The sequence below is a fragment of the Atractosteus spatula genome, chromosome 8 (assembly GCF_055471065.1).
Source record: "Atractosteus spatula isolate fAtrSpa1 chromosome 8, fAtrSpa1.hap1, whole genome shotgun sequence".
NCBI classification, from domain to species: domain Eukaryota; kingdom Metazoa; phylum Chordata; class Actinopteri; order Semionotiformes; family Lepisosteidae; genus Atractosteus; species Atractosteus spatula.
Window position 1 is genome coordinate 7,480,329 of NC_142713.1, and position 13,523 is coordinate 7,493,851.

The following is a 13,523-nucleotide window of genomic DNA, read 5'->3' on the forward strand; positions in this document are numbered from 1 at the left end:
ATGCCGGAACAAACAGAGCTTATTCACAGCTTCAAGGGCATTCCCTTCTCAACCACGGTCTCCACAGAGCTGCTCCAAGCCCTGGACACTTTTGAGGCCAGAGAAGATGATGTAGTCTTAGTGTCCTATCCAAAATCAGGTAAGAACATTCCTCTCCAGAGCATGGGTTTTCTGAAAACTTTCTTTCTGTCTCCCACAGTTATGTGGATTTTTGAAACCTGACAGCTTGATTTCACACGTGATCTTTTGGCTTCTCCCAGGCACCCATTGGCTGACAGAGATCATGAAGAACCTGTACCACTGCCACAGCGACAACAATGCAACAGGCGAGGTGACCCTGACTTCAGCTCTGGAGTTTGGAGATCTCTCAAAATTCGACGAGCTGAGGAACCTGCCCAGCAAGAGACTCATCCCCACACACCTCAGCCATGACATGATCCCTGTGCAGTTCAAAACGAAGAAATGCAAGGTAGGCACTGGCAACCTCCACTACACTTCTCAACTCTTAAAGAGTAGTTGACAATGACTGGGCGTTTATTAGTCCTATATACGACGTTCCTAGAAGTTGCGATTAAATAATGAAGTATGTCTAAATTTACCTTTTTTTTCTTTACAGATGATTTATGTGATCAGGAATCCCAAAGACACTGCAGTTTCAATGTTTCACTACTACCAGCAAAATCCTCTTCTGCCCAAGATTGAGAAGTGGTCAACCTTTTTGGACATGTTCTTGAAAGGAGAAGGTAAGCATATTGTTCAGCTTTGCTTCGTGTTCGGTACAGATTCATAAACAATAAGATACACGCCACTTTCTTCCAATTATGCTACTACTGCTTCATGATGTTGGAAACAACTTTTCTGCCATCATATCCATTCAAGAACTTTGATTAGAAATAATCCCACTTAGTCACAGTCTGGATACCAAACTACATGGAAACTGGAGTAAAAACAACAATGTCTAACAAACGGCAACATCACATTTCCAATTAGGACTAACATTTCTTTCTTTCTATTGCAGTGGTCTACGGATCTTGGATTGATCATGTCCAGAGCTGGGAGAAGAATCAACATGATGAAAATACACTTTTTCTGTACTACGAGTCCATGAAGAAGGTGAGTTTCTAAAACATATAAAGTAAACATAGATGTCAACATTGTTACATGGAATTGTATTTGAAACCGAGAACAGGAGACACTTCTTTACTCAAAGGGCAGTGGGAGCATGGAACAAGCTGCCAAGCCATGTTGTCGAAGCTGATACACTGGCTTCTTCTTTAAAACAGCTGGAGTAGATTCTTGCATCCCTGAACTACCAACTAATAAGGAAGCCAAATGGCCTCTTCTCACTTCTAACCTGGGCTTTTGTTTTTACTCCTAAAAGGTGTTAACAAGTGTAAATGATAATTGTGAATTGTTCACGTGATAGTCGTAACTAAATCACTAAATAAAGTGTCTGTCATGTGTTTCACAGGACCTCCCAAAATATGTCAAGGAGATCAGTTCATTTTTGAACATCAGCGTCTCCGAAGATCAAATCAATGAGATTGTGAAGAAATCCTCCTTCAGCGAAATGAAAGAAAAGGCACAGAAGGAGAAAGTCGACACAAAGCACACAGTTTGCGCACTGACATCTGATAAGAAGCTGATCTTCAGGAAAGGTGAGGCCTTAACATTTCAAACAGAACATTAAAGTGCGGAACTTTTGGACATCAAATAGGTACAACCTCCATTTCCAGCCTCTTGTAGCTATTTACAGAAAACACAAGGGACACATTAACCCATCCATAATTCAGTCTGTTATATGATGCTAATTTGTTGCTATTTCAACAGGGTGTAAATGAATCTGCAGGGCAAAGTATTTCTCAAGAGTATTTCTCGCATTAAACACCAAAAGACAAGATGTTTTTTCATTCATTTAGTAAGAATGTTTCTCAAGACTACCATAACCACTAAATAGAAGAGACAAGTCTTACTTTAAAGACATCGGATTGTGTAAATGCAAATCACTTCACTGTCATGAAATTGTGTTTTGTAACTTGCCATTCTCTTTCAATGTGTAGGTGCCGTGGGTGACTGGAAGAATCATTTTACCTCCAAGCAGAACGCCCAGTTTGAAGCACTGTTTAAGGACAAGATCAACTCCAGTGAATTAGCAAGACGAGTTGAATATGAGTGTTAGCAAGGAAGGAATGAAGTATGCTGTGAAACACGATCTCATCCCTTGTGTATTTATTATTACCAGCATATTCTGTCCCTTCATAAAACTGACAGTTACTTTTGGTATGAATAGAATATCTTAAAGCACTAGAAATACTTTGTAATTTATTTTCCCATAAAAGTGACTTTTCAACTACTGAACTGCAAATGGTTGTATTACCACATGTGTTGTTCAAAGTTTTGTAAAGGAAATATACTGGTATTGAAATGAATGTATACAGGATATTTATGTTAATTATAAATAACATTATTTATTAATATTTTATCATATTTAAAAACTGTGCATTTCTCTGTGTTTTTGTAAATGTAGGTGACATTTTGTTAGTTGCAATTAATAAATGATCATTTTGGCTAAGACTCCATGTTTTTCTTCTTGACTCCGATTGAGGTGTAGGAGCTTTATGTCTGCTGGTGGAACCTGTGCTTAATAAACTTCAGAGTCAGTAGTTCGATCCAATTCTAATATCGATGAAACAAGACAACAGGTATAAAGGTGGGGTGTATTTAATAACTTGGAGATAACTCACCTGGCTGAAAAACTGCAATGGAATTATTTAAAAAGGAACTCTCCATTTTACCTTTTTTGCAAGTCAAAATAATTATACAGTAGTTATACAGTATGTCTTATAAATTCATTAATATTATTAAATGTTACTTAGTACATAACCAGCCAGTAAAAAAAAATCAATCAATTAAAAAAACTACAACTTTTCTCTTTTCAAACCAATACATTACAGCATTTGAGTTAAATTGTCTTAATCAGTAATGAAATATCTTCTTTGATGAATTTCAGTTGAACAACCAAAAACCATTAATAAATAATAATTAAAAACTCTTCACAGTGCTGCAAATCCCTGTTTTAATAAACCAGTCTTTAAGCACTGTTTTTTGTTTATACAGTGATAAAGTATAAACTAACATGGGAAATTAAAAATGTATTAATTCACCAGAAAACAAAACCAAAATATAGCACATTTCCAAAATAAAATTCTGAACTAAAAAATTCGTTTTCAGGTTCCATTTGGGAAAAATAAGCACATGACGTCAAAATGTTTCTATGGGCTCCTGCTTCACTGATTTCTTTACTCTATAATTATTCTTCTCCTGATCCCCAAATGTTGTTCATATCTTAACACATGACATTGGACCTGTTTAAATGACAGTTTAACCTCAACTTTTCCTGAGTTCTTGAGTATTTGGGTGGGAAAATTACAATTTAATGTTTCAGATTTCTTTATCTATTAAAATATCCTAAATAGTTTTATAATGAAAGTCCGGAGAAATGTCTAATCATGTACACAATAATTACACAGTTTCCTTCCTTTTGCGTCTGGATAATTTTCCCTTGTGTGACGACATTTAAGTTCCCTTATTTTCAATTCAAATTATTAAAATTAGTTTCTTTATTTAATTTATCTGTATTTCAATTCGAATATCAATTAAATGAGCATGCAAAGTTAAAAATGTAGTGTTGTTCATACTTTAGTGGTAAGTCATCTGGCTGAAGAAATGAAATGTAATCATTTTAAAAGTAACCTCAAATTATGAACATTTTAAGCAAATGAAAATGATGACAATTAAATGAATTAAAACATATAAAATAACAACACATAAGCGTTATGTAAAACCACTCAAACTAAAAATAAAAAATCAACCCCATTCATAATCTTTTTGGGGTTTTCAAAACAAAATCATAATTTATTAAACAATACATTACAGTGTTTGATTTTAATACCCTGTACCAGTGATAACATATTTTTGTTATTCAATTTTCTTTTCAACAACCCTTAAACTGTGAATAAATCATAATACAACAACCTTCAAAATGCAATCACTGATTTAATGACACAGTTGTTAAAACACATTTGTTTGGTTCATACAGTATATTGTATGATACTGTATAACTTAAAAAATTAAAAGTGAATACCAATTGTATTATTATGCCAATAAACAAAGCCCAAATCTTGATATTTTCATGATGTTTTATGAGGTATATATTTTAGGACAATGTGCTCATGGGTTTGAATTTCGGCTGAGAGGAACGTAAGATATAGAAATTGTCTTCTCTTGTAAATCAAAACACACTGAAATCATTTCAATAGAGGCATAGCCATTTTTAACATCTTTTGAAATAACCAAATAAAAGACACAAAATTGCAAAGATAGTCTTAAATGAGATCGGTCACACAGTTGTATGTATAGTACACAGGTGATACAGTGTTTTCAATGACTACCCCACAATCCTTTCAAAGTATAACATTTTTGGAGACATCTAGACTTGAAATTTGTAATTGAATGTATTATGCATATAGAAATCCTCCATCTGTACATAAATCCCATAGCGTTTTGTATTGAAAAGTAAGATAAACTGCTCAGTCATATACACAATACGGCAAATGACTCAATTTCCTTCTGCGTCTGAAACTTCTGGATAACTTTCCTTTGCATTACATCATTGCTGTAAGTTCCGTTATGCCAGGGCTATATAATCTGAGAGAGAGCTGTCTCTGAATTATCCACCTTGACTACACTACATCTGAAGACTTCGGACTGCTTGTGAGGATATAATCACCTAACGATGCCGGAACAAACAGAGCTTATTCACAGCTTCAAGGGCATTCCCTTCTCAACCACGGTCTCCACAGAGCTGCTCCAAGCCCTGGACACTTTTGAGGCCAGAGAAGATGATGTAGTCTTAGTGTCCTATCCAAAATCAGGTAAGAACATTCCTCTCCAGAGCATGGGTTTTCTGAAAACTTTCTTTCTGTCTCCCACAGTTATGTGGATTTTTGAAACCTGACAGTTTGATTTCACGCGTGATCTTTTGGCTTCTCCCAGGCACCCATTGGCTGACAGAGATCATGAAGAACCTGTACCACTGCCACAGCGACAACAACGCAACAGGCCAGGTGACCCTGACTTCAGCTCTGGAGTTTGGAGATCTCTCAAAATTTGACGAGCTGAGGAACCTGCCCAGCAAGAGACTCATCCCCACACACCTCAGCCATGACATGATCCCTGTGCAGTTCAAAATGAAGAAATGCAAGGTAGGCACTGGCAACCTCCACTACACTTCTCAACTCTTACAGAGCAGTTGACAATGACTGGACGTTCATTAGTCCTATACATGACGTTCTTAGAAGTTGTGATTAAATAATGAAGTATGTCTAAATTTACCTTTTTTTTTCTTTACAGATGATTTATGTGATCAGGAATCCCAAAGACACTGCAGTTTCAATGTTTCATTACTACCAGCAAAACCCCCTTCTGCCCAAGATTGAGAAGTGGTCAACCTTTTTAGACATGTTCTTGAAAGGAGAAGGTAAGCATATTGTTCAGCCTTGCTTCGTGTTCGGTACAGATTTGTAAGCAATAAGATACATGCCACTTTCTTCGAATTATGCTACTACTGCTTCATGATGTTGGAAACATCCAGAACTTTGATTTAAAATAATCCCAGTTCTTAGTCACAGTCTGGATACCAAACTACATGGAAACTGGAGTAAAAACAACAATGTCTAACAAACGGCAACATCACATTTCCAATTAGGACTAACATTTCTTTCTTTCTATTGCAGTGGTCTACGGATCTTGGATTGATCATGTCCAGAGCTGGGAGAAGAATCAACATGATGAAAATACACTTTTTCTGTACTACGAGTCCATGAAGAAGGTGAGTTTCTAAAACATATAAAGTAAACATAGATGTCAACATTGTTACATGGAATTGTATTTGAAACCGAGAACAGGAGACACTTCTTTACTCAAAGGGCAGTGGGAGCATGGAACAAGCTGCCAAGCCATGTTGTCGAAGCTGATACACTGGCTTCTTCTTTAAAACAGCTGGAGTAGATTCTTGCATCCCTGAACTACCAACTAATAAGGAAGCCAAATGGCCTCTTCTCACTTCTAACCTGGGCTTTTGTTTTTACTCCTAAAAGGTGTTAACAAGTGTAAATGATAATTGTGAATTGTTCACGTGATAGTCGTAACTAAATCACTAAATAAAGTGTCTGTCATGTGTTTCACAGGACCTCCCAAAATATGTCAAGGAGATCAGTTCATTTTTGAACATCAGCGTCTCCGAAGATCAAATCAATGAGATTGTGAAGAAATCCTCCTTCAGCGAAATGAAAGAAAAGGCACAGAAGGAGAAAGTCGACACAAAGCACACAGTTTGCGCACTGACATCTGATAAGAAGCTGATCTTCAGGAAAGGTGAGGCCTTAACATTTCAAACAGAACATTAAAGTGCGGAACTTTTGGACATCAAATAGGTACAACCTCCATTTCCAGCCTCTTGTAGCTATTTACAGAAAACACAAGGGACACATTAACCCATCCATAATTCAGTCTGTTATATGATGCTAATTTGTTGCTATTTCAACAGGGTGTAAATGAATCTGCAGGGCAAAGTATTTCTCAAGAGTATTTCTCGCATTAAACACCAAAAGACAAGATGTTTTTTCATTCATTTAGTAAGAATGTTTCTCAAGACTACCATAACCACTAAATAGAAGAGACAAGTCTTACTTTAAAGACATCGGATTGTGTAAATGCAAATCACTTCACTGTCATGAAATTGTGTTTTGTAACTTGCCATTCTCTTTCAATGTGTAGGTGCCGTGGGTGACTGGAAGAATCATTTTACCTCCAAGCAGAACGCCCAGTTTGAAGCACTGTTTAAGGACAAGATCAACTCCAGTGAATTAGCAAGACGAGTTGAATATGAGTGTTAGCAAGGAAGGAATGAAGTATGCTGTGAAACACGATCTCATCCCTTGTGTATTTATTATTACCAGCATATTCTGTCCCTTCATAAAACTGACAGTTACTTTTGGTATGAATAGAATATCTTAAAGCACTAGAAATACTTTGTAATTTATTTTCCCATAAAAGTGACTTTTCAACTACTGAACTGCAAATGGTTGTATTACCACATGTGTTGTTCAAAGTTTTGTAAAGGAAATATACTGGTATTGAAATGAATGTATACAGGATATTTATGTTAATTATAAATAACATTATTTATTAATATTTTATCATATTTAAAAACTGTGCATTTCTCTGTGTTTTTGTAAATGTAGGTGACATTTTGTTAGTTGCAATTAATAAATGATCATTTTGGCTAAGACTCCATGTTTTTCTTCTTGACTCCGATTGAGGTGTAGGAGCTTTATGTCTGCTGGTGGAACCTGTGCTTAATAAACTTCAGAGTCAGTAGTTCGATCCAATTCTAATATCGATGAAACAAGACAACAGGTATAAAGGTGGGGTGTATTTAATAACTTGGAGATAACTCACCTGGCTGAAAAACTGCAATGGAATTATTTAAAAAGGAACTCTCCATTTTACCTTTTTTGCAAGTCAAAATAATTATACAGTAGTTATACAGTATGTCTTATAAATTCATTAATATTATTAAATGTTACTTAGTACATAACCAGCCAGTAAAAAAAAATCAATCAATTAAAAAAACTACAACTTTTCTCTTTTCAAACCAATACATTACAGCATTTGAGTTAAATTGTCTTAATCAGTAATGAAATATCTTCTTTGATGAATTTCAGTTGAACAACCAAAAACCATTAATAAATAATAATTAAAAACTCTTCACAGTGCTGCAAATCCCTGTTTTAATAAACCAGTCTTTAAGCACTGTTTTTTGTTTATACAGTGATAAAGTATAAACTAACATGGGAAATTAAAAATGTATTAATTCACCAGAAAACAAAACCAAAATATAGCACATTTCCAAAATAAAATTCTGAACTAAAAAATTCGTTTTCAGGTTCCATTTGGGAAAAATAAGCACATGACGTCAAAATGTTTCTATGGGCTCCTGCTTCACTGATTTCTTTACTCTATAATTATTCTTCTCCTGATCCCCAAATGTTGTTCATATCTTAACACATGACATTGGACCTGTATAAATGACAGTTTAACCTCAAAGTTTCTTGAGTTCTTGCGTATTTGGGTGGGAAAATTACAATTTAATGTTTCAGATTTCGTTATCTATTAAAATATCCTAAATAGTTTTATAATGGAAGTCCGGAGAAATGCCTAATCATGTACACAATAATTACACAGTTTCCTTCCTTTTGCGTCTGGATAATTTTCCCTTGTGTGACGACATTTAATCTAAGTTCCCTTATTTTCAATTTAAATTATTAAAATTAGTTTCTTTATTTAATTTATCTGTATTTCAATTCGAATATCAATTAAATGAGCATGCAAAGTTAAAAATGTAGTGTTGTTCATACTTTAGTGGTAAGTCATCTGGCTGAAGAAATGAAATGTAATCATTTTAAAAGTAACCTCAAATTATGAACATTTTAAGCAAATGAAAATGATGACAATTAAATGAATTAAAACATATAAAATAACAACACATAAGCGTTATGTGAAACCACTCAAACTAAAAATAAAAAATCAACCCCATTCATAATCTTTTTGGGGTTTTCAAAACAAAATCATAATTTATTAAACAATACATTACAGTGTTTGATTTTAATACCCTGTACCAGTGATAACATATTTTTGTTATTCAGTTTTCTTTTCAACAACCCTTAAACTGTGAATAAATCATAATACAACAACCTTCAAAATGAAATCACTGATTTAATGACACAGTTGTTAAAACACATTTGTTTGGTTCATACAGTATATTGTATGATACTGTATAACTTAAAAAATTAAAAGTGAATACCAATTGTATTATTATGCCAATAAACAAAGCCCAAATCTTGATATTTTCATGATGTTTTATGAGGTATATATTTTAGGACAATGTGCTCATGGGTTTGAATTTCGGCTGAGAGGAACGTAAGATATAGAAATTGTCTTCTCTTGTAAATCAAAACACACTGAAATCATTTCAATAGAGGCATAGCCATTTTTAACATCTTTTGAAATAACCAAATAAAAGACACAAAATTGCAAAGATAGTCTTAAATGAGATCGGTCACACAGTTGTATGTATAGTACACAGGTGATACAGTGTTTTCAATGACTACCCCACAATCCTTTCAAAGTATAACATTTTTGGAGACATCTAGACTTGAAATTTGTAATTGAATGTATTATGCATATAGAAATCCTCCATCTGTACATAAATCCCATAGCGTTTTGTATTGAAAAGTAAGATAAACTGCTCAGTCATATACACAATACGGCAAATGACTCAATTTCCTTCTGCGTCTGAAACTTCTGGATAACTTTCCTTTGCATCACATCATTGCTGTAAGTTCCGTTATGCCAGGGCTATATAATCTGAGAGAGAGCTGTCTCTGAATTATCCACCTTGACTACACTACATCTGAAGACTTTGGACTGCTTGTGAGGATATAATCACCTAACGATGCCGGAACAAACAGAGCTTATTCACAGCTTCAAGGGCATTCCCTTCTCAACCACGGTCTCCACAGAGCTGCTCCAAGCCCTGGACACTTTTGAGGCCAGAGAAGATGATGTAGTCTTAGTGTCCTATCCAAAATCAGGTAAGAACATTCCTCTCCAGAGCATGGGTTTTCTGAAAACTTTCTTTCTGTCTCCCACAGTTATGTGGATTTTTGAAACCTGACAGCTTGATTTCACACGTGATCTTTTGGCTTCTCCCAGGCACCCATTGGCTGACAGAGATCATGAAGAACCTGTACCACTGCCACAGCGACAACAACGCAACAGGCCAGGTGACCCTGACTTCAGCTCTGGAGTTTGGAGATCTCTCAAAATTTGACGAGCTGAGGAACCTGCCCAGCAAGAGACTCATCCCCACACACCTCAGCCATGACATGATCCCTGTGCAGTTCAAAATGAAGAAATGCAAGGTAGGCACTGGCAACCTCCACTACACTTCTCAACTCTTACAGAGCAGTTGACAATGACTGGACGTTCATTAGTCCTATACATGACGTTCTTAGAAGTTGTGATTAAATAATGAAGTATGTCTAAATTTACCTTTTTTTTTCTTTACAGATGATTTATGTGATCAGGAATCCCAAAGACACTGCAGTTTCAATGTTTCATTACTACCAGCAAAACCCCCTTCTGCCCAAGATTGAGAAGTGGTCAACCTTTTTAGACATGTTCTTGAAAGGAGAAGGTAAGCATATTGTTCAGCCTTGCTTCGTGTTCGGTACAGATTTGTAAGCAATAAGATACATGCCACTTTCTTCGAATTATGCTACTACTGCTTCATGATGTTGGAAACATCCAGAACTTTGATTTAAAATAATCCCAGTTCTTAGTCACAGTCTGGATACCAAACTACATGGAAACTGGAGTAAAAACAACAATGTCTAACAAACAGCAACATCACATTTCCAATTAGGACTAACATTTCTTTCTTTCTATTGCAGTGGTCTACGGATCTTGGATTGATCATGTCCAGAGCTGGGAGAAGAATCAACATGATGAAAATACACTTTTTCTGTACTACGAGTCCATGAAGAAGGTGAGTTTCTAAAACATATAAAGTAAACATAGATGTCAACATTATTACATGGAATTGTATTTGAAACCGAGAACAGGAGACACTTCTTTACTCAAAGGGCAGTGGGAGCATGGAACAAGCTGCCAAGCCATGTTGTCGAAGCTGATACACTGGCTTCTTCTTTAAAACAGCTGGAGTAGATTCTTGCATCCCTGAACTACCAACTAATAAGGAAGCCAAATGGCCTCTTCTCACTTCTAACCTGGGCTTTTGTTTTTACTCCTAAAAGGTGTTAACAAGTGTAAATGATAATTGTGAATTGTTCACGTGATAGTCGTAACTAAATCACTAAGTAAAGTGTCTGTCATGTGTTTCACAGGACCTCCCAAAATATGTCAAGGAGATCAGTTCATTTTTGAACATCAGCGTCTCCGAAGATCAAATCAATGAGATTGTGAAGAAATCCTCCTTCAGCGAAATGAAAGAAAAGGCACAGAAGGAGAAAGTCGACACAAAGCACACAGTTTGCGCACTGACATCTGATAAGAAGCTGATCTTCAGGAAAGGTGAGGCCTTAACATTTCAAACAGAACATTAAAGTGCGGAACTTTTGGACATCAAATAGGTACAACCTCCATTTCCAGCCTCTTGTAGCTATTTACAGAAAACACAAGGGACACATTAACCCATCCATAATTCAGTCTGTTATATGATGCTAATTTGTTGCTATTTCAACAGGGTGTAAATGAATCTGCAGGGCAAAGTATTTCTCAAGAGTATTTCTCGCATTAAACACCAAAAGACAAGATGTTTTTTCATTCATTTAGTAAGAATGTTTCTCAAGACTACCATAACCACTAAATAGAAGAGACAAGTCTTACTTTAAAGACATCGGATTGTGTAAATGCAAATCACTTCACTGTCATGAAATTGTGTTTTCTAACTTGCCATTCTCTTTCAATGTGTAGGTGCCGTGGGTGACTGGAAGAATCATTTTACCTCCAAGCAGAACGCCCAGTTTGAAGCACTGTTTAAGGACAAGATCAACTCCAGTGAATTAGCAAGACGAGTTGAATATGAGTGTTAGCAAGGAAGGAATGAAGTATGCTGTGAAATACGATCTCATCCCTTGTGTATTTATTATTACCAGCATATTCTGTCCCTTCATAAAACTGACAGTTACTTTTGGTATGAATAGAATATCTTAAAGCACTAGAAATACTTTGTAATTTATTTTCCCATAAAAGTGACTTTTCAACTACTGAACTGCAAATGGTTGTATTACCACATTTGTTGTTCAAAGTTCTGTAAAGGAAATGTACTGGTATTGAAATCAATTAATATATTTATGTTAATTGTAAATAACATTATTTATAAATTTTTGTCATATTTAAACAAACTCTGCATTCTTGTGTGTTTTTGTCAATGTACAGATGATGATTTTACATGAAATTTTGTCAGTTGCATTTAATAAATTATCATTTTGGCTAAGACTACATGTTTTTTCTTCTTGACTCAGATTGAGGTGTAGTAGCTTTTGTGTCTACTGGTGGAACTTGTGCTTCTTAAACTTCAGAGTCAGTATCTCGGTCTAATTCTAATATTGATGACAAGAGCCAGCAAGTAAAAAGTTGTAGTGTACTCAATACCGTGGAGATAACCTGCCTGGCTGAAGTAATGAGTTGTAATTAAAAATGAACTTCCCGTTTTCATTTTTTGCATCTGAAAATGATTAGTTTTATGTATTATACATTTATTAATATTGTTAAATTTTACTTATAGAGTACGTAATCAGCCTGTTAAACAACTTGAAAGAATTTTCAACAACTACAACTTTTTTGTATTCAAAACAAAATCAGAAGTACAGTAATTAAACAGTACATTGCAGCATTTAAGTTAAATAATCTTTTCTTTCATAAATTTCATTTGAACAATCAAAAAGCTGTGCATAAATAATAATTAAAAACTCTTCACAATGCTGCAAATCCCTGTTTTAATAAACCAGTCTTTAAGCACTTTTTAATGTTCATACAATGATAAAGTATAAACTAACAAGGGACATTAAAAATGTATTAATTCACCAGAAAACAACAACAATATATAGCAAATTTCCAAAATGTATTTCTGAATTAAAGGATTCATTTGCAGATTCCTTTTGGGAAAAATAAGCACAAGACTGCTTTACTGATTCCCTTACTCTAATTATCTTCTACTGAGCCCAAAACACTTTTCATATCTTAAAACATGACATTGTACCTGTTTAAGTTACATTATAACCCCAACTTTTTGGGAGTTCTCTGAAAGGTGATTCCTATTCTTTCTTTGCAGATTGTATGAAGAAATGTTTTTCACTTTATTAATCTTTAATACTACTCATTGAAAAAGAATACAATGTAGACATTGTACATTTGTTTTAAATTAATGTTTCAGATTTATTTATCTTAAGTGTTGTGCTATACCTATCAGCTTGCTTCTATTTTCACTGACATTTTTAATTGGTCTCTTGAGCAGTGTAAACTGCTTGTTCCTGCAAGTTTTGAATCTGCAGTGATTATTCTAGCGCTTAAGAAATCTAATGTCAGATGCCTGAATGATTATATCTGTGGCCCTGACTTCAGTTATTATGAAAGTTTTTAACCATTTGTCCAGTGTTGAACTGGATCCTTACCAGATTGCATACTGGGTCAATAGGACTGTAGAAGAAGCTGTTTCTCCCTGTCTTAATTTTCATCCTGCAACACCATGGGACCCCTGCTACCTACAAATGGATCCTGTTTATCAAATACAGATCAGCATTCAATATAATCGTTCCTTCAAAGCTGTTTGATAAACTTCAGGGGCTGGGTAATTATTCATCCAGTCCCTGCGCCAT

The 13,523-nt window shown here is 35.0% G+C and overlaps 3 protein-coding genes across 3 annotated transcripts; all 3 read left to right on the forward strand.

The window, feature by feature from the left end:
* Positions 1-2,218, forward strand: LOC148829135 (sulfotransferase 6B1-like). The gene is made up of 6 exons (XM_088924116.1): positions 1-139; positions 261-469; positions 617-743; positions 1,019-1,113; positions 1,472-1,658; positions 2,061-2,218. The coding sequence occupies exons 1-6, from the start codon at positions 1-3 to the stop codon at positions 2,177-2,179; spliced, it is 876 nt and encodes a 291-aa protein (XP_088780242.1). The 3' UTR covers positions 2,180-2,218.
* Positions 2,219-4,795: 2,577 nt separating this feature from the next.
* On the forward strand, positions 4,796-6,995 carry LOC148829136 (sulfotransferase 6B1-like). The gene is made up of 6 exons (XM_088924138.1): positions 4,796-4,934; positions 5,056-5,264; positions 5,413-5,539; positions 5,796-5,890; positions 6,249-6,435; positions 6,838-6,995. Exons 1-6 carry the CDS (start codon positions 4,796-4,798, stop codon positions 6,954-6,956), a joined length of 876 nt encoding a protein of 291 aa, XP_088780264.1. The 3' UTR covers positions 6,957-6,995.
* Positions 6,996-9,577: 2,582 nt separating this feature from the next.
* Positions 9,578-11,738, forward strand: LOC148829137 (sulfotransferase 6B1-like). The gene is made up of 6 exons (XM_088924142.1): positions 9,578-9,716; positions 9,838-10,046; positions 10,195-10,321; positions 10,578-10,672; positions 11,031-11,217; positions 11,620-11,738. The coding sequence occupies exons 1-6, from the start codon at positions 9,578-9,580 to the stop codon at positions 11,736-11,738; spliced, it is 876 nt and encodes a 291-aa protein (XP_088780268.1).
* Positions 11,739-13,523: the final 1,785 nt, after the last annotated feature.